This window comes from Coregonus lavaretus (genome assembly GCF_964263955.1).
Source record: "Coregonus lavaretus genome assembly, chromosome: 15".
Taxonomy (NCBI): domain Eukaryota; kingdom Metazoa; phylum Chordata; class Actinopteri; order Salmoniformes; family Salmonidae; genus Coregonus; species Coregonus lavaretus.
Genome location: NC_140002.1, coordinates 27414571 through 27439411, shown reverse-complemented (window position 1 = coordinate 27439411; position 24841 = coordinate 27414571). Strand labels below are relative to the sequence as shown.

At 46.5% G+C, this 24841-nt stretch overlaps 1 protein-coding gene across 1 annotated transcript in view; it reads right to left on the bottom strand.

The window, feature by feature from the left end:
- Nucleotides 1-459: 459 nt before the first annotated feature.
- The window catches only part of LOC311142329 (UV radiation resistance-associated gene protein-like), a 145389-nt gene continuing 121007 nt past the window's right edge, over nt 460-24841 (bottom strand). Inside the window, exons 14-15 of the mRNA XM_084177956.1 lie at nt 10198-10289; nt 460-1672 (exon numbers count right to left, since the gene is read on the bottom strand). Of these exons, the coding sequence (XP_084034082.1) occupies nt 802-1672; nt 10198-10289 (963 nt within the window). The 3' untranslated portion in view covers nt 460-801. The remainder of the gene's footprint in view (nt 1673-10197; nt 10290-24841) is intronic.

Sequence of the window (24841 nt, the reverse complement as noted above, 5' to 3'; positions counted from 1 at the left end):
CACACACACTCTCTCCTTCCCTCCATCTCACAACACTGCCATGCACCCTGAAAGAAGAAGGCCCGGGAAGCGTTTCAACCACAAACATTCGCTTTATTTCATTTAAAGGATTATAGAAATGTTTTTCGAGAAGAAGTGCAAATTGGTCATCATTCCAGATACTGTAGCGCCTATGTTTGTTTGACCCCCACCCCCTCCTCTGCACTCTGTTCATGTCCCTGACTCATGTCCTGTCCTCACCCTTGCCCGGTCCTGTCCTCACCCCTGCCCGGTCCTGTCCTCAGCCTTGCCCGGTCCTGTCCTCACCCCTGCCCGGTCCTGTCCTCACCCCTGCCCGGTCCTGTCCTCACCCCTGCCCGGTCCTGTCCTCACCCTTGCCCTGCCCGGTCCTGTCCTCACCCTTGCCCTGCCCGGTCCTGTCCTCACCCTTGCCCTGCCCGGTCCTGTCCTCACCCTTGCCCTGCCCGGTCCTGTCCTCACCCTTGCCCTGCCCGGTCCTGTCCTCACCCTTGCCCTGCCCGGTCCTGTCCTCACCCTTGCCCTGCCCTGCCCGGTCCTGTCCTCACCCCTGCCCGGTCCTGTCCTCACCCTTGCCCGGTCCTGTCCTCACCCCTGCCCTGCCCGGTCCTGTCTTCACCCCTGCCCGGTCCTGTCCTCACCCCTGCCCGGTCCTGTCCTCACCCTTGCCCGGTCCTGTCCTCACCCCTGCCCGGTCCTGTCCTCACCCCTGCCCGGTCCTGTCCTCACCCCTGCCCGGTCCTGTCCTCACCCCTCAGCCCTCCCCTAAGGTCCCACCTGTCCTCACTTCTCAGTGTTCTTGCGCGGCCTGCGGAAGCTGGACATGTTCTCGTTTAGTGCATAGATGCGGCGGGAGAACTCCTCAAAGCCGGCGGCGTCCAGCTCGCCCAGAACCTGCTCGTCACACTCCACGGCCACGGCGTGCTCCACAGGGATGCAGGGGTAGTCCTCCAGCCTGGCCCCATCCCCCAGGCCCATCCCTAAACCCAGGCCTGTTGCCTCAGTCCCCATAATCTCCTCTGCCTGCTCCACCGAGCAGCACATCTCTGGGTTTAATGCCATGGTCAACGTTAGCCCTGTTGCGGGCCCCGCCAGCCCCTCGCCTGGCAATACTGAGCCGTTCATGGTATGGTCTGCATACTGCTCGCTGGTGGGTGCCACCTCCTCCACTTGCTCACTGGTGGTGCCACCAGCCGGAGTGAGGGAATCTGAGCCTCCTGTAGTAGTGCTGGAGGGCTGTTGCTCTTGCTCCTCCACAACCTCCTTTACCTCGCTTTCTACCTCTCCTTCTCCACCTCCCTCTACCACTCGATCTCCCTCTCCCTCCCCAAGGACTGGTGCCTGTGCCTGAACCTCCAGAGTATTGGCCAGGTCAATGCTAAAGTCCAGGGAGGAGGACAAGTGCTTGGGGGAGGGGTCGGGGTCAGGCGGTGCACTCTGGGGCTGGTCCATGGCCATGGTCGTGTTGTAGCTGGGAGGAGGGGAGGCCTTGTACTTCTGCTTGTCTGCCTCGGAGCTGGCCCTTTTCCTCAGCAAGCCCCGGTCAGGAGAGCTGGTGTGGGTGGGGAAGCCCACTTCGGACGCAGCCGAGACATTGAGCTGAGACTTGGCTCCTGTTGGGACCGGGATGGAGCTGGAGACATGGTGCCGGTCACTGTGGGAGAGGAGAGAGAGGGAGAGAAAGAAAGAAAGAGAGAGATGATGGATATGCTCATAAGTCTTTCACATTCAACGAGGGTCATGGAGAGAGGGAGGGAGGCCCCCCTCTCCTGCCCAGCCCTCAGGCCTCTCTGATCGGACATGGTTCTTCATTGATCTCATCTCTCCCTCTCCTGATCCAGAGCCCAGACAGCTGGCCCACTGCAAATCACTCCCCATTATTACATTAAAAAACATTTGCTCAGCTCATGTGACAGCAGGGCCCTGCATAGTGGAAGCTCACAGCATGCCTCCTAGAAAGAATCCAATACATTTTTGCGGAATAACAGATAACGGACAGAGCAGAGCAGATCTCATCTGTAGACTGCAACCCCCATTTGTCCCATGCAAACCCCAACTGTAAATTAACTTAAACAAGGGGGCCATAGCCGGGCCAACGTCACCACCCTGTTTAGCCATACTTAACCTGTTAATTCAGGTATGAGAGGCGTCATTGGTGGCATATCTCACGGGGTCAAAGGCGAAATTGGGCCCCTGTGCTGTCAGAGGTCCACCTGTGGCTGGTTAGAGAACAGAGGAGCCTGGGTAAATGATCCTGGCTAGTTAAAAGGCTTAATGGGGTGGTGAGGTCACTGGGTGGTGATGTCCCTGTATCAGACGCCTGGTTGTCTGTCAGATAAAGTCTAGTCTAGCATGTGACAGCAGGTCACACACAGAGGACATAGAGACCTTCGCCAGGGGATGTTTCAAACACGACTGACTGGTCATTGACAAACTGTTTGATGGAGTGCTTCAGGACTCAACACATGGTAGCTTGTAAAGAGGGTCCTGACTGTGGCCCCTGCCTCCTATGGAGACAGCAGCGCACAGGGTATTAAAAACACACGCGCGCGACTCACTCCTGATGAGGGAGTCATAGACACGAGACAAGACAGCGGTTCTCACCCAGTCCACAGAGTGCTCTATAAAAGAGGACCCATAGCATAGAGTACACACACATGCACAGAGTGGATGGCCCATGTCATACCTGATGATAATTACAGCTCACGGACAGCATTTAATAAGGCGCTTACAGGAACACATAAGATGAGGTCAAACATTCATGCACGGTAAAACAAATAGATAAGGAGTTGAGATAATCTGGAATGAGTGTTCTTCTTTTGAGCCATAACTGGGGATGTACTGTGCTGTACTTATTCACTGTCTATCTGAAAACATCTAATGCAAATGCCTTCACATTGGCCCTTAACGACGATATATCCCATTACCGAGGTTAAATAGAAACAACATACTGTTCAAAACGCTTGATCAGTTTTCTCCAAGACAAAGACAAATGGTTTGCCATTAGTGTCTTGTATCTGTGAACTCTTAAACAAAATCATTCTGGTGTGTTTTGAGCACGCTCCAAAAATGTAAAACAAAAACTGATTTGGAAGACGGGAATAAAAACAGACCTCCCAGGCCTCCCGAGTGGCGCAGCGGTCTAAGGCACTGCATCACAGTGCTGAGGCACCACTACAGCCTCGGGTTTGGGAGACCCATGGGGCGGCCCACAATTGGCCCAGCTTCGTCCGGGTTAGGGGAGGGTTTGGCCGGCCGGGATTTCCTTGTCTCATTGTGCTCTAGCGACTCCTTGTGGCGGGGCAGGCGCCTGCAAGCGGACTTCAGTCGTCAGTTGGACGGGGTTTCCTCTGACACATTGGTGCGTCTGGCTTCCGGGTTAAGCGCGCAGTGTGTCAAGAAGCAATGCGTAGGGGAGTTGTAGCAGAGGATGGAGGAGGATGTTTTATGGTGTGGGGGTGCTTTGCTGGTGACACTGTCTGTGATTTATTTAGAATTCAAGACACACTTAACCAGCATGGCTACCACAGCATTCTGCAGCGATACGCCATCCCGTCTGGTTTGGGCTTAGTGGGACTATAAATTGATTTTCAACAGGACAATGACCCAACACACCTCCAGGCTGTGTAAGGGCTATTTTACCAAGAAGGAGAGTGATGGAGTGCTGCATCAGATGACCTTGCCTCCACAATCCCCCGACCTCAACCCAATTGAGATGATTTGGGATGAGTCGGACGGCAGAGTGAAGGAAAAGCAGCCAACAAGTGCTCAGCATATGTGGGAACTCCTTCAAGACTGTTGGAAAAGCATTCCAGGTGAAGCTGGTTGAGAGAATTCCAAGAGTGTGCAAAGCTGTCATCAAGGCAAAGGGTGGCTATTTTATGAATTTGTTTAACACTTTTTTGGTTAATACATGATTCCATATGTGTTATTTCATAGTTTTGTTGTCTTCACTATTATTCTACAACTTGCAAAATTGTAAAAATAAAGAAAAACCCTTGAATGAGTAGGTGTGTCCAAACTTTTGACTGGTAGTGTATATAATAATAATTTAAAAAAAAACATTAATAAAATAAAGACCTTCCATGAGAACTGAATTATCATTCCATCGAGCGAAACCAAACCGTGGCCCAGGCCGGGCACCTATCCAAACAGAGGATAGGTTGGAGCTGACTGTTTATTAAGCAGGAGTTTCAAACGTTCCATCCGTCATTTATAACAAGCTAATGACTGCCTTCAGTCTGTTATTCACTGAACGACGTCCTCGGGGCAAGAGCTCAGACTGATCCCATCTCTGATTTGAATTAATATCAGGCCTTCTAGTTTCTCCCTGGCTCTTTCCCAGTGCCCCTACCACACAGAAATCCATATCAGCTTTAGGAGAACCTAGGTTTGGACCCAGGAGAGAGCTGGCCAACACAGATGCCTGCATGTACACTGTAATAGGACAGTGCAGTTAGATTAACAAGAATTTAAGCTTTCTGCCCATATAAGACATGTCCATGTCCTGGAAAGTTTGCTGTTACTTACAACAGTCATGCTAATCACATTGGCGCACGTTAGCTCAACCGTCCCGTATACAGGACACCGATCCCGTAAAGGTTAATAAAAAATGACTCAAGTAAAAGTGAAAGTCACAGAGTAAAACACTACTTGAGTAAAAGTCTAAAAGTATCTAGTTTTAAATGTCCTTAAATACAGTGGTGGAACAAGTACTCAATTGTCATACTTGATTAAAAGTTAAAAGTTGAAGTAAATGCTATAAATCAAATTCCTTATATTAAGTAAAACAGACAGGGGCACACTCCAACACTCAGACATTTACATTTACATTTTAGTCATTTAGCGGACGCTCTTATCCAGAGCGACTTACAGTTAGTAAGTGCATACATTTTTCATACTGACATAATATACAAACACAGTATTTGTGTTTAGTGCGTCTGCCAGATCAGAGGCAGTAGGGTTGACAACATGTTCTATTGGTAGGTGCGTGAATTTGACTACTGCTATCCTGCCTGAGCATTCGAAATGTACTTTTGGGTGTCAGGGAAAATGTATGAGAGTAAAAAGTACATATTTCCTTCAGGAATGTAGTGGAGTAAAAGTAAAAGTTGTCAAAAGCATAAATAGTAAAGTAAAGTACAGATACCCAAAACAATGACAAGTAGTACTTTAAAGTATTTTTACTTAAGTACACTACATGACCAAAAGTATGTGGACACATGCTCGTCGAACATCTCATTCCAAATTCATGGGCATTAATATGGAGTTGGTCCCCCCTTTGCTGCTATAACAGCCTCCCCTCTTCTGGGAAGGCTTTCCACTAGATGTTGGAACATTGCTATGGGGACTTGCTTCCATTCAGCCACAAGAGCACTAGTGAGGTCGGGCACTGATGTTGGGCGATTAGGCCTGGCTTGCAGTCATGCTGAAACAGGAAAGGGCCTTCCCCAAACTGTTGCCACAAAGTTGGAAGCACAGAATCGTCTAGAATGTCATTGTCTGCTGTAGCGTTAAGATTTCCCTTCACTGGAACTAAGGGGCCTAGCCCGAACCATGAAAAACATCACCAGACCATTATTCCTCCTCCACCAAACTTTACAGCTGGCACTATGCATTCCGGCAGGTAGCATTCTCCTGGCATCCGCCAAACCCAGATTCGTCCATCGGACTGCCAGATGGTGAAGCATACGTCATCACTCTAGTGAACGCGTTTCCACTGCTCCAGAGTCCAATGGCGGCAAGCTTTACACCACTCCAGCCGACGCTTGGCATTGCGCATGGTGATCTTAGGCTTGTGTGCGGCTGCTCGGCCATGGAAACCCATTTCATGAAGCTCCCGACGAACAGTTCTTGTGCTGATTTTGCTTCCAGAGGCAGTTTGGAACTCGGTAGTGAGTGTTGCAACCGAGGACAGACCATTTTTACGCGCTATGCGCGTCAGCACTTGGCAGTCCCGTTCTGTGAGTTTGTGTGGCCTACCACAATAACAGAATGTACATTTGACCGGGGCAGCTCTAGCAGGGCAGAAATTTGATGAACTGACTTGTTGGAAAGGTGGTGATGGTGCCACGTTGAAAGTCACTGAGCTCTTCAGTAAGGCCATTCTACTGCCAATGTTTGTCTATGGAGATTGCATGGCGGTGTGCTCTATTTTATACACCTGTCAGCAACAGGTGTGGCTGAAATAGCCGAATCCACTAATTTGAAGGGGTGTCCACATACTTTTGTATATATAGTGTACTTAACACATTAGCCAGGCATACTGTACTGTAAGCATCCTGCTCTCTTTCAGGGTGGACATTGGAGGACCTGTGATTAAGGGACACAGTACTTCACTCTGGATGTTTTAACTCCTCATTAAGTTTTACTTAATGAGGAGGAGGAGGGGGGGGATTTAAGTGAACATCTCCTTTCTCCAAGTCTGGCCTTTTGAAGATGGAGAACGTAACCATCGTATCAAAATCACCATAGCACAGCATGTATAACATATTGTACAAGTTGCCAATAGTGACTACATTGTAGTTTACTTTATTCTCAGCAGTTTTGTATGGCACAGATATAAAGACATAGCCGAGCTATAACAACCTAATCCAAATAGAGGTGAGAACTACTGTATCCCACACTGTTTCACAGTACGACAGATAGTGTGACACTGTCCACATTCCGTTCATTTGCGACATGTCACATTACAATGACATAGCTGACGGGAGTCAATACAGTATCTCAACGAATGGCAACTAATAATGATATCGGCTGGTGTTGTTAGTATAGTACTCAGAGTCTCAGTGACACATAAAGGAGTTGTGCGCTGGGCTGGGGTGTCTGATTCATAGAGAGGCCTGGTGGTGGGGAGCATTCCTCCAGATGTGATCTCATCCATAGGGACCACAGTACAGCTAACACGCACACAGAAACACAGACAAACACATGCACACACACACCCTGCAACGCACAGCCAACTGTGTGTGTGTGTGTGTCTGTCAGTGTGTGTGTGTGCGTCAGTGTGTCTGTCTGTGTAGGAATGCTCACACTCATCCAAGCACATTAGTTTTATTTGATTCATTATACTGCATGAGTTCCTCCCCAACATTAGGCGTCTGCTATTACTATCTCAACAATTACCATCCCTATGGCTTTACTGGAACAATCATCTCCACATAATGAAACACCTACTGTGCTGGATGTGACATTTAACAGCTTCACTGCAATGCATGTTCAGTCATTTACTGACACAAATCAGTACCAGTATTCCTGACCCTGTTATTGGTCATTTTGTCTGAACATGCTTGGTTGTTTCAGGTGGACGGGTGGATGGACGCACACGGACACACAGACACACACACACAGGACCGAGCAAGGCTAAACACTTCCTCCTGTGTGTTCTGTGAGTGTGTGTCTGTGTGTGTGGGCATACATTTGTGGCTGATGGTTTAAAGGCAACAGGGAGTGGTCCAGCTTTACGTCTGTTATCACTGTTCTCTCACCAGGGGTTTTTCAAAACCTTTGGGGGGCGGTTCCGTTCACAAAGCAAGAAGAACTGCCTTTGGTAATGTTCCTCACTGTAATGTTTAACACTTTCTTTTCACTCACTCTATTTTAGTTACCATTCACCCTAAAGTAACTGGCTCCCTTAACCACATGCTTGGTTCTGTAACATTAGGGGGCTAGGTTTACAAGCCCTTCCACTTCTATACACCTGTGTCTACAGTGACTGGGATCTACAGAAGTCTTGACTCTGTTTGCAACTGTTTTAGTAGGAAGGGATCAGTGTAGAAACATTAAAGAAAACACACAGTCTCCTGTAAAGTACAAACCCTAAACACACCCATATATTTCCCAATGAAGTCCCCTGGATAAAGCCCATGTACCCATGCATGAGGAGCCCTCCTAGTCAGCTTATTGTACATGCTGAATTAGCAATATATGGAGGGGGAAACATCTCTACAGTTCATGGATGGAAACGGTTCCCTTGGACATGCCCTCGCCCTACCACCACCCCCGTATAGAGGGGAGGAGAGGGGAACGGATATCAAACCTCTCTCCCTCTCACAGTCTACCGGTTAACTCCCTGCAGCTGCCGCACAGCATTTTTATGCGTCCATATTTCATATGCTTGGCCCCTCCGCTGGAAATAGTATCTGAATTGAGGCTTTTTCAGGCAGGGGCAACTGGAAGTGATATGGTGGAGAGGAGGGTCAATAAAAGAAGTTCCATGCAAAAGGAGAGTAGAATTTAATGCATGTCCTCCCTGTTTCAGTGTTTCACTGTCCCCCAGTACCTGCTGTCTGAGTCGGTTAGAGGGGAGAACTATGTGGGTCCTGTGACGAGGACCGAACTTATGGCCTGTTAAGACTAAAGGTTCTCACACAGACAGTTTGTGCTTAGTGTGAGCAGCCAGCCACCGGCCCCTGACGAAGGTTTCAGCCCTGTGTGTGTGTGTGTGAGAGTATGTGTTTGTACGGGTAAGGCAGGCTCTCAAGACGGGAACAAAAGTATGTGGACACCCTTTCAAATTAGTGGATTTGGCTATTTTAGCCACACCCGTTGCTGACAGGTGTATAAAATAGTGCACACAGCCATGCAATCTCCTTAGACAAACATTGGCAGTAGAATGGCCTTACTGAAGAGCTCAGTGACATTCAACGTGGCACCGTCATAGGATGTCACCTTTCCAACAAGTCAGTTTGTCAAATTTCTGCCCTGCTAGAGCTGCCTATGTCAACTGTAGGTGCTGTTATTGTGAAGTGGAAACGTCTAGGAGCAACAACGACTCAGCCGCGAAGTGGTAGGCCACACAAGCTCACAGAACGGACCGCCGAGTGCTGAAGCGCGTAAAAATCGTCTGTCCTCAGTTGCAACACTCAATACCGAGTTCCAAACGGTCTCTGGAAGCAAAATCAGTACAGTAACTGTTCGTCGGGAGCTTCATGAAATGGGTTTCCATGGCCGAGCACCCCTGAACCTATAGCGCTACCGCCTGCGCTTAGATTTACAATTGTGTTAGGTTCGTTAAAATAGCGCCCCAATTGTGTGATGGCGAGGATGCAGGGTTGTGTTCCAAACAAAACAACTACAAGTGTGCTTGATCTAGTTCCTCAACGGCACAGCTAGGAGAGCTTAAAAATGTACCTTATAGTTGAAGACACTTTGGAGAGGTGTGTGGCCACTTGGAGACACCAGAGTCCACTCACTCAAACCCTTGTAAGAAATGTTTGTCTTATGTTGCACCTACCCACATTTTTCATGTTACTGAATGTATCCAGAGTATTTTCAATTTTTGTTATCAACAAATGCAGCAAAAAGTACAGTAAATGTAAAATGCACATAAACTCAACAGTTTATGTTTGGATTCAGTCTTGTGTCAGGTGAACTGTTGTGTCCTCACCTTTGGTTTAATAACATTCCCATAACCTCCAATCTGTTCCCTTTCAATTGCTACCATGGTTATGCATCTGCTTTTCATATTTATTCTGTTAGAAACATTTAAATGTAGCCCTATCCATATAGGCAAATTCCCATGAGTGTAAAGGGTTAAGGGCTTCCACTTCCCATTAGGAGAAGATGGAGGAGGCAAGGATTCAATTGCTTTGCTTTAACATGGCCTCTTTCCTTTCAAAACAAAAGGTTATTCAATTAAGGTTGTAAAACACATTTCCCCCTTTTGCTGACCCTGGGAGAGCAGAGCAGATCAAAGAAGATAATTTTCCCTTTTATAGGGCTGTGTGCTGGATGGTTGGAGTCGGAGTCATAGAATTAGAATTACTAGAACAGGTATCCCCATTCAAGTCAATGTTCTGTGATGGGTGGACCGGCGGAAGTAGTCCGGGAAAGTCTCTAGTCTCTACTATGGGCTGATTCTCAGGTTCTATGGTGGGGTCATTCAATGCCTGCGGCCTGAGGCTCAGGAGATCTGAATGAATGTCTGACGTCTATCAGACCCCATGAAATAGCTGCAAACAAACAGTAAGTTCAAAAGCATGTGGAGTTTAACTCTGAACTCCTTAGGCTGGTTTTGAAGATCCCTAAGAAACATACACTGCTTTGTTCACCAATATTTTCAACTGAAACCATCTGAAGTGAAAAAGATGTAGAGATAGTGAAAGCAAGAGTGCTATGTGGGGTGGCCTAATACTACTAAGACACGGAGAATGAGAGTGGACTTCTACAGGTACTTACCATTGGACTAGAAGGCCATGCTCCAGGAAGTTCTTGAGGTTGGGCAGGGTCTGGCGGAGGTCTGGAGTGGACAGGCCATGCTGGTATCTCAGCTGGGAAGGAAAACCAAAGCATTCATTAGCAATGACCAGAGCTTTCTTTACCATATCATATTGAACCGTACCATAACCTAGCATATCACTTTTATTCACCCATTCCCATGTTTCTCTAGTTTTTGATGTCTCTGGACAAGGCAGAGAATTACTACCCTACCGGGAGACTGAATCATATCTGAAGCATTCTAACTTCTCCCTTTCTTCACATAATGGTTATCCTCCTGCCATGCTAACAGACGTCTGTGCTAATGTGGAAAGGTGTGTGGAGAGGCAGATGAAACGTGGGCGGTGAGAAGAAAAAGCAGAAGAGATGGGGTAAAACCACACAGAGCAACCTCTCCCTCTCTCCATTTCCCTCTCTGTCTCTCTATCGCTCTCTCCAAGTAACCCAGATCCCCATTGGCTTGATGATGCTCCTTCTCTCCAGTCATTTAACCTCCCTCTCGCCAGTCCTCCATTCATCCGTCATAAAATCAACGTCAACTTACGACTGACAGGGACGTGAGCCAAAGTCAGTGGACAGGTCGTTTTATTTGCAGCTGTAATGACATCACTATATACAGTACATGACACAAGACAGCATCCCACCAAGGAAGTCAGGGATGGAGAGTAGTCCTAGCCACCCCTGCTCTGTCCTCTATTTATTTAACCTATCTCGTATCTCTCCCCAACAGCAGAGCAGCATCATGCACCACGTCAGCCGTATATCTCACTAGGCCCTGTGTCACTTACACTCACCGGTCAGTCTACATCTGTTTTCTCTCCTCCACTACATTATACTGCGACACCCATTCTTCTCTACACACACTGTCATCCCTGGATCCATCCCGCTCTCACTCCCTGGACATCCCTCGCTCCGCACCGTAAACTACAGTGAGCACATATGATTCTAATTAGGCCAGACACAGTACCAGTGTATTGCTCCCACCAGTCCCAGCCCTACACTCACCCATTACATACCACTGCATACCGACCATACACACACATACATATATATATACATACAGTATCAGTCAAAAGTTTGGACACTTTATTTTTACTCTTTTCTACATTGTAGAATAATAGTGAAGACATCAAAACTATGAAATAACACATATGGAATCATGTAGTAACCAAAAAAGTGTTAAGAAAATCTAAATATATTTTATATTTCAGATTATTCAAATAGCCTGCCTTCGCCTTGATGACAGCTTTGCACACTCTTGGCATTCTCTCAACCAGCTTCACCTGGAATGCTTTTCCAACAGTCTTAAAGGAGTTTCCACATATGCTGAGCACTTGTTGGCTGCTTTTACATTTTAGTCATTTAGCAGACGCTCTTATCCAGAGCGATTTACAGTTAGTGAGTGCATACATTATTATTATTTTATATTTTTTCATACTGGCCACCCATAGGAATCGAACCTTCACTCTGCAGTCCAACTCATCTCAAACCATCTCAATTCAAATCAAATCAAATCCAATTGTATTTGCCACATACGCCGAATAGAACAGGTGTAGACCTTACAGCGAAATGCTTACTTACAAGCCCTTAACCAACAATGCAGTTTTTCAGTGTTTCACTACTGCAGTGTGGAGCCCCAGAGTCAAGCCACCTTCCTGTCCCCCAGTATCTGCTGTCTGAGTCGGTTAGAGGGGAGAACTATGTGGGTCCTGTGACGAGGACCGAACTCATGGCCAGTTAAGACTAAAGGTTCTCACAGAGACAGTTTGCGCTTAGTGTGAGCAGCCAGCCACCGCCCCCTGACGAAGGTTTCAGCCCTGTGTGTGTGTGTGAGTATGTGTTTGTATGGGTAAGGCAGGCTCTCAAGAAGGGAACAAAACCATGTACACTATATATCTACAAACGTATGTGGACACCCCTTCAAATTAGTGGATTCGGCTATTTCAGCCACACCCGTTGCTGACAGGTGTATAAAATAGAGCACACAGCCATGCAATCTCCTTAGACAAACATTGGCAGTAGAATGGCCTTACTGAAGAGCTCAGTGACTTTCAACGTGGCACCGTCATAGGATGCCACCTTTCCAACAAGTCAGTTGGTCAAATTTCTGCCCTGCTAGAGCTGCCCATGTCAACTATAGGTGCTGTTATTGTGAAGTGGAAACGTCTAGGAGCAACAACGACTCAGCCGCGAAGTGGTAGGCCACACAAGCGCACAGAACGGACCGCCGAGTGCTGAAGCGCGTAGAAATTGTCTGTCCTCGGTTGCAACACTCACTACTGAGTTCCAAACTGTCTCTGGAAGCAAAATCAGTACAAGAGGCCGAGCAGTTGCCATACCAGGCGGTGATGCAACCAGTCAGGATGCTCTTGATGGTGCAGCTGTATAACTTTTTGAGGATCTGAGGACCATGCCAAATCTTTTCAGTCTCCTGAGGGGGAATAGGCATTGTCGTGCCCTCTTCACGACTGTCTTGGTGTGTTTGGACCATGATAGTTTGTTGGTGATGTGGACACCAAGAAAACTGAAGCTCTCAACCTGTTCCACTACAGCCCCGTCGATGAGAATGGGGGCGTGCTCAGTCCTCTTTTTTTTCCTGTAATCCACAATCATCTCCTTTGTCTTGATCACGTTGAGGGAGAGGTTGTTATCCTGGCACCACACAGCCAGGTCTCTGACCTCCTCCCTATAGGCTGTCTCATCATTGTCGGTGATCAGGCCTACCACTGTTGTGTAGTCAGCAAACTTAATGAATGTGTTGGAGTCGTGCCTGGCCATGCAGTCATGGGTGAACAGGGAATACAGGAGGGGACTGAGCACGCACCCCTGAGGGGCCCCTGTGTTGAGGATCAGCGTGGCAGATGTGTTGTTACCTACCCTTACCACCTGGGGGCGGCCCGTCAGGATGTCCAGGATCCAGTTGCAGAGGGAGGTGTTTAGTCCCAGGGTCCTTAGCTTAGTGATGAGCTTTCAGGGCACTATGGTGTTGAATGCTGAGCTGTAGTCAATGAATAGCATTCTCACGTAGGTGTTTCTCTTGTCCAGGTGGGAAAGGGCAGTGTGGAGTGCAATAGAGATTGCATCATCTTTGGATCTGTTGGGACATGTTGAAAATGTCAGTGAAGACACTTGCCAGTTTGCCAGCGCATGCTTGGAGTACACGTGTCCTGGTAATCCATCTGGCCCTGTGGCCTTGTGAATGTTGACCTGCTTAAAAGTCTTACTTACATCGGCTACGGAGAGCGTGATCACATAGTCATCCGGAGCAGCTGATGCTCTCATGCATGCTTCAGTGTTGCTTGCCTCGAAGCGAGTATAGAAGTGATTTAGCTCGTCTGGTAGGCTTGCGTCACTGGGCAGCTCGCGGCTGTGCTTCCCATTGTAGTCTGTAATAGTTTTCAAGCCCTGCCACAACCGACGAGCATCAGAGCCGGTGTAGTACGATTCAATCTTATTCCTGTATTGACGCTTTGCCTGTTTGATGGTTCGTCGGAGGGCATAGCGGGATTTCTTATAAGCGTCTGGGTTAGAGTCCCTCTCCTTGAAAGCAGCAGCTCATCCCTTTAGCTCAGTGCGGATGTTGCCTGTAATCCATGGCTTCTGGTTGGGGTATGTACGTACGGTCACTGTGGGGATGACGTCATCGATGCACTTAGTGATGAAGCCAGTGACTGATGTGGTGTACTCCTCAATGCTATCGGAAGAATCCCGAAACGTATTCCAGTCGGTGCTAGCAAAACAGTTCTGTAGCTTAGCATCTGCGTCATCTGACCACATCCTTATTAACCGAGTCACTGGTGCTTCCTGCTTTAGTTTTTGCTAATAAGCAGGAATCAGGAGGATAGAGTTATAGTCAGATTTGCCAAATGGAGGGCGAGGGAGAGCTTTGTACGTGTCTCTGTGTGTGGAGTAAAGGTGGTCTAGAGTTTGTTTTCCTCTGGTTGCACATTTAACATGCTGGTAGAAGTTAGGTAGAACGGATTTAAGTTTCCCTGCATTAAAGTCCCCGGCCACTAGGAGCGCTGCCTCTGGATGAGCGTTTTTCTGTTTACTTATGGCCTTATACAGCTCATTGAGTGCAATCTTAGTGCCAGCATCGGTTTGTGGTGGTAAATAGACAGCTTCGAAAAATATAGATGAAAACTCTCTTGGTAAATAGTGTTGTCTACAGCATATCATGAGATACTCTACCTCAGGCGAGCAAAACCTCGAGACTTCCTTAGTATTAGATTTTATGTACCAGCTGTTGTTTACAAATATACACAGACCGCCACCCTGTCTTACCGGAGTCAGCCGTTCTATCCTGACGATGTAGCGTATATCCCGCCAGCTGTATGTTATCCATGTCGTCGTTCAGCCACGACGCAGTGAAACATAAGATATTACAGTTTTTAATGTCCCGTTGGTAGGATAACCTTGATCTTAGGTCATCCAATTTATTTTCAAATGATTGAACATTGGCTAATAGGATTGATGGAAGAGGCAGTTTACTCGCTCGCCGTCGTATCCTTACAAGGCACCCCGACCTACGTCCACGATATCTCAGTCTCTTTCTCATGCGAATGACAGGGATTTGGGCCTTGTCGGGTGTCTGTAGAATACTCTTCGCATCCGACTCTTGAAGAAAAAATCTTCGTCCAATACGAGGTGAGTAATCGCTGACCTGATATCCAGAAGCTCTTTTTGGTCATAAGAGACGGTGGCAGAAACATTATGTACAGAATAAATTACAAATAACGCGAACAAACACCCATAATAGCACAATTGGTTAGAGCGCCATCTTGTATGAGATACAATTGGGTTGAGGTCGGGGGATTGTGTAGGCCAGGTCATCTGATGCAGCACTCCATCACTCTACTTCTTGGTAAAATAGACCTTACACAGCCTGGAGGTGTGTTGGGTCATTGTCCTGTTGAAAAACAAATGATAGCCTCACTAAGCCCAAACCAGATGGGATGGTGTATCGCTGCAGAATGCAGTGGTAGCCATGCTGGTTAAGTGTGCCTTGAATTCTAAATAAATCACAGACAGTGTCACCAGCAAAGCACTTTCACCCCATCACACCTCCCCCTCCATGCTTCACAGTGGGAACCACACATGCGGAGATCATCCGTTCACCTACTCTGCGTCTCACAAAGACACGGCAGTTGGAACCAAAAATCTCAAATTTGGACTCATCAGACCAAAGGACAGATTTCCACCGGTCTAATGTACATTGCTCGTGTTTCTTGGCCCAAACAAGTCTCTTCTTCTTATTGGTGTCCTTTAGTAGTGGTTTCTTTACAGCAATTCGACCATGAAGGCATGATTCACGCAGTCTCCTCTAAACAGTTGATGTTGAGATGTGTCTGTTACTTGAACTCTGTGAAGCATTTATTTGGGCTGCAATTTCTGAGGCTGGTAACTCTAATGAACTTATCCTCTGCAGCAGAGGTAACTCTGGGTCTTCCATTCCTGTGGCGGTCCTCATGAGAGCCAGTTTCATCATAGCGGTTGATTGTTTTTGCGACTGCACAAAGTTCTTCATCTCTTAAAGTAATGATGGACTGTCATTTCTCTTTGCTTATTTGAGCTGTTCTTGCCATAATATGGACTTGGTCTTTTACCAAATAGGGCTATCTTCTGTATAGCCCCCTACCTTGTCACAACACAACTGATTTGCTCAAACGCATTAAGAAGAAAATAAATATATTTTGATTTGTTTAACACTTTTTTGGTTACTACATGGTTCCATATGTGTTATTTCATAGTTTTGATGTCTTCACTATTATTCTACAATGTAAAAAATAGTAAAAATAAAGAAAAACCCTTGAATGAGTAGGTGTGTCCAAACTTTTGACTGGTAGTGTATATATATGAAAACGATGGGGAGAAGTACGATGATAACAGAGGAATTACAGAAAATAACAGTAAATGTTGGAGCCCCGGGGGCCAAAGGTCACGTTTCCCAGTTTGTGTTTATAGTTGGAGGAGAATAATGGTTTTCTGGGATCAGCAGTCATCTCAACACATTCATCTAAGTCAGTTTTTTGTGGCCTGGGCTGTAATGCTGTACGGTGGTTCTAGTAAAGCTTGACTAATGGCATGAGGAGTGGTATAAGCATTAACACATGGGTCCCTGCTGCCACTGCCAGAGCACACAGTACAGCAGGGGGTGTGTGAGAGTGAGAGAGAGAGAGAGAGAGAGAGAGAGAGAGAGAGAGAGAGAGAGAGAGAGAGAGAGAGAGAGAGAGAGAGAGAGAGAGAGAGAGAGAGAGAGAGAGAGAGAGAGAGAGAGAGAGAGAGAGAGAGAGAGAGAGACAGTGTGTGTATGCATGTGTGTGTCAGCACATATGCCCATGTGTATCTTTGGCTCGGTATACCCCTCTCCCCCCTCTGGGGGACCCATGGAACCAGAGTTCTCTATGGTATCTGCACAGACCTCCCGATCTCTGTGGCAGTTTTTGTGTCTGATCAAAAGCAGCACAGATTGAGCCAGGCGGGGAGAGGGACGTACAGTATGTAGCTCCAAACCCCTATTGGTGATACTAGAACAACACTGGGATCCATTCATGGTTTTAAGTAAACCTTTGGGTCTGACCAAATGACGGTGTAGCGCTGTCCACAAGGCAGACCAAAAGGAATCGGTTTTGAAATGGTTGTCCAAGATAAATATGTCCTGTTTTAAAACCCAGAAATAATATAGCTACATTTGGCAGGGGGCCTTTAATGTTCTCTCTCTCCCCCGAAGAGGAAAATTAAATAAAACAACTCAACAGCTTACACTGAAGATACTGATGAGATATAAGAATAGAGTAAATGTTTTGTTTTCGAGCATAGGTAAACTTATTTTGATCAGCTATATTACTGAATCAAGGACAACAAACTCATGGCCAAGCTACAAGGCTTAGCAAAACACCTTTTTAATCCGCACTCTTTGTTAGTGACTGAATGGGGCTCGACTCAGAGGTGCGCGTGATGTGAGCCTTCTGACATGCTGTTGTGAGTGTGAGCATGAATGCATGTCCGTCTGACTGCTATCATTTCCCCCCAGGCTGTGTTGAAACCCTGCCAAGTGTGCAGCACAGAAATGGGATAGGGGCAAAGACAAGACCGAGTGAGGGGTGACATCACTGGATTGTTCTGCGCACACTCTATTGTTGGGGGAATTGTTAGGGGGATAAAGAGGAGAGGATCCTGAGTGTGTGAATGCTCATAGGACTGAGAGATGACTCTCCTGGAACCTGGACAAAAGTATGTGTCTTACTGCTGAAGCCTCAGAGAAAGATACAAAGATAGGGAGAAGCCATTCCAGTAGCACTTCTCTCTACATGACAAAAGTTCCATCATGCTCACACAGGTCTGTGCCAACTCTCTGCCAATGGGCACTACACAACATTTGACCAACAAGTGTTTTGTTGGACCAACAAGTGTCTGGTTGGCACCAGCCCTGATATGGCTAGCCTCTATGTCATGGTGTCTACCTAAGCCATATAAATGTAATCTGTGCCACGTCCTTAAGACCAACACCATGTGTGGTAGGCTACTTGCAATGTTCTTTGCTGTCTCTGGAGTCTGCACTGAGGTGTGTAGGACTCAGGCTCTCTGTTGAGGTAGCGAGTGCCTGGCCATGGACTGGTTTCAATGCTGTTAATTTACACTAAGTTATTCCTCAGAGCACCGAATCGTCTGTGTGTGTGCGTGCATGCGTGCGTGGACGGCTCTTGGCTCTGGACTTGGAGGGGGAAGGATTACATCCTGGCCCTTCACTGCTGTCTAAACAAACAACTGCCCTTTCCCCCTCCTCCTTCTCTCCACCCTCTTCTGAAGGACAAATAGAAAAACATTCAATGTGCTGGCCACATAAAGAGCGTTGGGAAAACATACAGGAAAGCTGTGAGTGTGAAAGAGAGAAATGTGAGGCAGCTTTGCCTGACATAAAGCTGGATGTCGCTTTCAATTAAAAGCAACAACACGGCCTTGAACACAGAGAAAAACAAACCGCTCAGAGGGAGGGAGGGTCTGGCTTGTTAAATAGACCAGTTGTTTAGTGCCACAACTGACAAGGCGAGAAATAAACTCAGATTTTGTTCTTCTATGATATTCAAATCACATGGCCTCTTTGATTTTGGATTATATGAGACGGTTGACTGAATAAAAAAGTAAATAAATATTATCGTAAACATGAACATTTCTAGCTCAACAACTAATTAGCAAGTTTCTAAGTCATACAAATATTCATACAAATTGCTCATATGAGTACAACATAGGTCAGCCTGTCATTTCACATTTTAGGCTGGCTGGCCCGGGCCTTGCAGAGGGCTTTATGACCAGGCTAACCTGATCATGGTGAGAAATTCCCGGGGCCCACTGAGGCCAGCTGCAAGGCGAGAGGCCCTGGATGGGGCCGCACCCACGGGGGATTCTTTCACATGACGTGAAGCTAGCTGGGGGCCTGACTGAAACAGATCCAGCACAGCTCCTCTGCTCAGGTCTCCTCACACACACCTTTGTGTCTGTCCCCTCCGTGCCATTCGGACACCTGCATTTAGCCACTTCACAGACTCCTGTACAGAGCACTGGTAGAACACAGGAAGCTGTGCTAGTGTTTGTGATACCGCCTTAGGACTGGGCAGGATGTGTTGCTGTGTGTAGCAGGATGTGTGAACGGAGCTCTAACCACGACTAGAGGAGTCAAAGATACCTCCCAGTCCCATCCACCACAGCAGGGCCTGAGAGCCAGAGGAATGTAGCGTCTGTGTACAGCTCAGCTCCCTCAATTCAACCGGGGTCCAACAAAACACACTTTAGCTGAATAAAGCATATCAACCCGCTGGTTTACATGCCACCCATCACTTTGTGAGGCGCTGTTTGTTTTCGACTCAGACTCTGCTGCAGCTATGTAAACATTCCGGCTTATGCCATTATTATTATTATTATTATTGTTTATGTTGTTTTTGTCAAAGCCAATCGTCCTCAAATCTAACAATGCCTTGGCGGGGGCCTCTTGCCCGTTCAGAGGTTAATTGCTGGTGATCTTCCATACCAGAGCCTCCGGGCCGGCCTTGGTAATGAAGAGCTCCCTATTCACCATGAGATCATTTGACACGCCGTTTGTCCACACAGAAGTCACAACAGTTCAAGCGGTTATTAGCATCACCTGACAAGTGGTGTGCCTAGACGTCTACCAGGGATGGGGAGCAGACTCACTACAGGAAACATGTAATGTGGTTAGGTTTTCATCAGAAGGGTTATTTTTCACGTCACAAGGTTATAGAGACTCAACTGAACCTTCTCATTAGCAATGGAAATTGTTAAAAGGTTATAAAAACTATTCTAATAAATGCAACAACTGGACAATGGATGAAGATACTCCATCAGATATTGACGGAATTATAGCACATAACATTTTTACTGGAACAGACAAATAATGAATGGAGTACAGGGATGTGTGTGAATTCAGCTATTTATTTATTGCCAAATTTCATATAATTTTTTTATGCACTCATACATACATTTAAACAAATCTTTCCTGTTAAAATAAAGAAAACGATGTGCCTCATTTACATAAATACAACGGCTGTATCAGCATACACTTTATAAATGGGTGGAACAGGGCTGCAACTACCAAACACTTGCTCTGTCTACCCTACCTGCACTTACAGTGGGGAAAACAAGTATTTAGTCAGCCACCAATTGTGCATGTTCTCCCACCTAAAAAGATGAGAGAGGCCTGTAATTTTCATCATAGGTACACGTCAACTATGACAGACAAATTGAGAAAAAAAATCCAGAAAATCACATTGTAGGATTTTTTATGAATTTATTTGCAAATTATGGTGGAAAATAAGTATTTGGTCACCTACAAATAAGCAAGATTTCTGGCTCTCACAGACCTGTAACTTCTTCTTTAAGAGGCTCCTCTATCCTCCACTCGTTACCTGTATTAATGGCACCTGTTTGAACTTGTTATCAGTATAAAAGACACCTGTCCACAACCTCAAACAGTCACACTCCAAACTCCACTATGGCCAAGACCAAAGAGCTGTCAAAGGACACCAGAAACAAAATTGTAGACCTGCACCAGGCTGGGAAGACTGAATCTGCAATAGGTAAGCAGCTTGGTTTGAAGAAATCAACGGTGGGAGCAATTATTAGGAAATGGAAGACATACAAGACCACTGATAATCTCCCTCGATCTGGGGCTCCACGCAAGATCTCACCCCGTGGGGTCAAAATGATCATAAGAACGGTGAGCAAAAATCCCAGAACCACACGGGGGGACCTAGTGAATGACCTGCAGAGAGCTGGGACCAAAGTAACAAAGCCTACCATCAGTAACACACTACGCCGCCAGGGACTCAAATCCTGCAGTGCCAGACGTGTCCCCCTGCTTAAGCCAGTACATGTCCAGGCCCGTCTGAAGTTTGCTAGAGTGCATTTGGATGATCCAGAAGAGGATTGGGAGAATGTCATATGGTCAGATGAAACCAAAATAGAACTTTTTGGTAAAAACTCAACTCGTCGTGTTTGGAGGACAAAGAATGCTGAGTTGCATCCAAAGAACATCATACCTACTGTGAAGCATGGGGGTGGAAACATCATGCTTTGGGGCTGTTTTTCTGCAAAGGGACCAGGACGACTGATCCGTGTAAAGGAAAGAATGAATGGGGCCATGTATCGTGAGATTTTGAGTGAAAACCTCCTTCCATCAGCAAGGGCATTGAAGATGAAACGTGGCTGGGTCTTTCAGCATGACAATGATCCCAAACACACCGCCCGGGCAACGAAGGAGTGGCTTCGTAAGAAGCATTTCAAGGTCCAGGAGTGGCCTAGCCAGTCTCCAGATCTCAACCCCATAGAAAATCTTTGGAGGGAGTTGAAAGTCTGTTGCCCAGCGACAGCCCCAAAACATCACTGCTCTAGAGGAGATCTGCATGGAGGAATGGGCCAAAATACCAGCAACAGTGTGTGAAAACCTTGTGAAGACTTACAGAAAACGTTTGACCTGTGTCATTGCCAACAAAGGGTATATAACAAAGTATTGAGAAACTTTTGTTATTGACCAAATACTTATTTTCCACCATAATTTGCAAATAAATTCATAAAAAATCCTACAATGTGATTTTCTGGATTTTTTCTCCTCATTTTGTCTGTCATAGTTGACGTGTACCTATGATGAAAATTACAGGCCTCTCTCATCTTTTTAAGTGGGAGAACTTGCACAATTGGTGGCTGACTAAATACTTTTTTCCCCCACTGTATATGCGAGAAAAAAAAGAAAAAAAAACATATGGGTGACTGCAAGTGATGCAGACAATTACATTGATGGAAGTTACAATCTATCTGCAATATTAAAGCTGATCTACCCCCTAAAAAAAAAAAAATGATAGAACAGCTGCCTCCGGTAAGACAAAGTCTGTATATATTTGTAAACAACAGCTGGAGCACGAAATCTAATATTAAGGAAGTCTCAAGGTTTTGCTCGCCTGAGGTAGAGTATCTCATGATAAGCTGTAGACCACATTATTTACCAAGAGAGTTTTCATTTATATTTTTCGTAGGTGTCTATTTACCACCACAAACCGTTGCTGGCACTAAGACCGCACTCAATGAGCTGTATAAGGCCATAAGCAAACAGGAAAACGCTCATCCAGAGGCAGTGCTCCTAGTGGCCGGGGACTTTAATGCAGGGACACTTAAATTAATTTTACATAATTTCTTCCAGCATGTTACATGTGCAACCAGAGGAAAATAAACTCTAGACCACCTTTACTCCACACACAGAGACACGTACAAAGCTCTCCCTCGCCCTCCATTTGGCAAATCTGACCATAACTCGATCCTCCTGATTCCTGCTTACAAGCAGAAACTAAAGTAAGAAGAACCAGTGACTCGGTTAATAAAGAAGTGGTCAGATGACGCAGATGCTAAGCTACAGGACTGTTTTGCTAGCACAGACTGGAATATGTTCCGGGATTCTTCCGATGGCATTGAGGAGTACACCACATCAGTCATTGGCTTCATCAATAAGTGCATCGATGACGTCGTACCCACAGTGACCGTACGTAAATACCACAACCAGAAGCCATGGATTACAGGCAACATCAGCACTGAGCTAAAGGGTAAAGCTGCCGCTTTCAAGGAGCGGGACTCTAAGCCCTCCGATGAACCATCAAACAGGCAAAGCATCAATACAGGACTAAGATTGAATCGTACAACACCGGCTCCGACACTCGTCGGATGTGGCAGGGCTTGCAAACTATTACAGACCACAAAGGGAAGCACAGCTGTGAACTGCCCAGTGACACGAGCCTACCAGACGAGCTAAATTATTCCTGAAGACGACGGGAGTAAGACCTTTAAACAGGTCAACATTACCAGGACGTGTACTCCGAGCATGCGCTGACCCACTGGAAAGTGTCTTCACTGACATTTTCAACCTGTCCCTGACTGAGTCGGTAATACCAACATGTTTCAAGCAGACCACCATAGCCCCTGTGCCCAAGAACACTAAGGTAACCTTCCTAAATGACTACCGACCCATAGCACTCACATCTGTAGCCATGAAGCGCTTTGAAAGGCTGGTCATGGCTCACATCAACGCCACTATCCCAGAAACCCTAGACACACTCCAATTTGCACACCGCCCCAACAGATCCACAGATAATGCAATCTCTATTGCACTCCACTCCGCACTTTCCCACCTGGACAAAAGGAACACCTACGTGAGAATGCTATTCATTGACTACAGCTCAGGGTTCAACACCATAGTGCCCTCAAAGCTAAGGACCCTGGGACTAAACACCTCCCTCTGCAACTGGAACCTGGTCTTCCTGACGGGCCGCCCACAGGTGGTAAGGGTAGGTAACAACACATCTGCCACGCTGATCCTCAACACAGGGGCCCCTCAGGGGTGCGTGCTCAGTCCCCTCCTGTATTCCCTGTTCACCCATGACTGCATGGCCAGGCACGACTCCAACACCATCATTAAGTTTGCCGATGACACAACAGTGGTAGGCCTGATCAACGACAACGATGAGACAGCCTATAGGGAGGAGGTCAGAAAGCTGGCCATGTGGTGCCAGGATAACAATCTCTCCCTCAACATGATCAAGAAAAGGAGATGATTGTGGACTACAGGAAAAAGAGGACCGAGCACGCCCCCATTCTCATCAACGTTGGCTGTAGTGGAGCAGGTTGAGAGCTTCAAGTTCCTTGGTGTCCACATCACCAACAAACTATCATGGTCCAAACACACCAAGACAGTCGTGAAGAGGGCACGGAAAAGCCTATTCCCCCTCAGGAGACTGACAAGATTTGGCATGGGTCCTCAGGTCCTCAAAAAGTTATACAGCTGCACCACCGAGAGCATCCTGACTGGTTGCATCACTGCCTGGTATGGCAACTGCTTGGCCTCCGACTGCAAGGCACTACAGAGGGTAGTGCGTACGGCCCAGTACATCACTGGGGCCAAGCTTCCTGCCATCCAGGACCTCTATACCAGGCGGTGACAGAGAAAGGCCCTATAAATTGTCAAAAACTCCAGCCACCCAAGTCATAGACTGTCCTCTCTGCTACCTCACGGAAAGTGGTACCGGAGCGCCAAGTCTAGGTCCAAAAGGCTTCTTAACAGCTTCTACCCCCAAGACAATTAGGCCTACTCCTGAATTCCAATCAGAATACAGTGCCTTGCAAAAGTATTCAGCCCCCTTGGCGTTTTTCCTATTTTTGTTGCATTACAACCTGTCATTTAAATGGTTTTTTATTTGGATTTCATGTAATGGACATACACAACATAGTCCAAATTGGTGAAGTGAAATGAAAAAAAAAACTTGTTTCAAAGAATTCAAAAAAATAAATAACGGAAAAGTGGTGCGTGCATATGTATTCACCCCCTTTGCTATGAAGCCCCTACATAAGTTCTGGTGCAACCAATTACCTTCAGAAGTCACATAATTAGTTAAATAAAGTCCACCTGTGTGCAAAAGTGTCACATGATCTCAGTATATATATATATATATATATATATATATATATATATATATATATATATATATATATATATATATATATATATATATATATACCTGTTCTGAATGGCCCCAGACTGCAACACCACTAAGCAAGGGGCACCACCAAGCAAGCGGCACCATGAAGACCAAGGAGTTCTCCAAACAGGTCAGAAACTTTGAACATCCCACGGAGCACCATTAAATCCATTATTAAAAAATTTAAAGAATATGGCACCACAACAAACCTGCCAAGAGAGGGCCACCCACCAAAACTCACGGACCAGGCAAGGAGGGCATTAATCAGAGGCAACAAAGACACCAAAGATAACCCTGAAGGAGCTGCAAAGCTCCACAGCGGAGATTGGAGTATCTGTCCATAGGACCACTTTAAGCCGTACACTCCACAGAGCTGGGCTTTACCGAAGAGTAGCCAGAAAAAAGCCATTGCTTAAAGAAAAAAATAAGCAAACACGTTTGGTGTTCGCCAAAAGCCATGTGGTCTCCCCAAACATATGGAAGAAGGTACTCTGGTCAGATGAGACTAAAATTGAGCTTTTTGGCCATCAAGGAATACGCTATGTCTGGCGCAAACCCAACACCTCTCATCACCC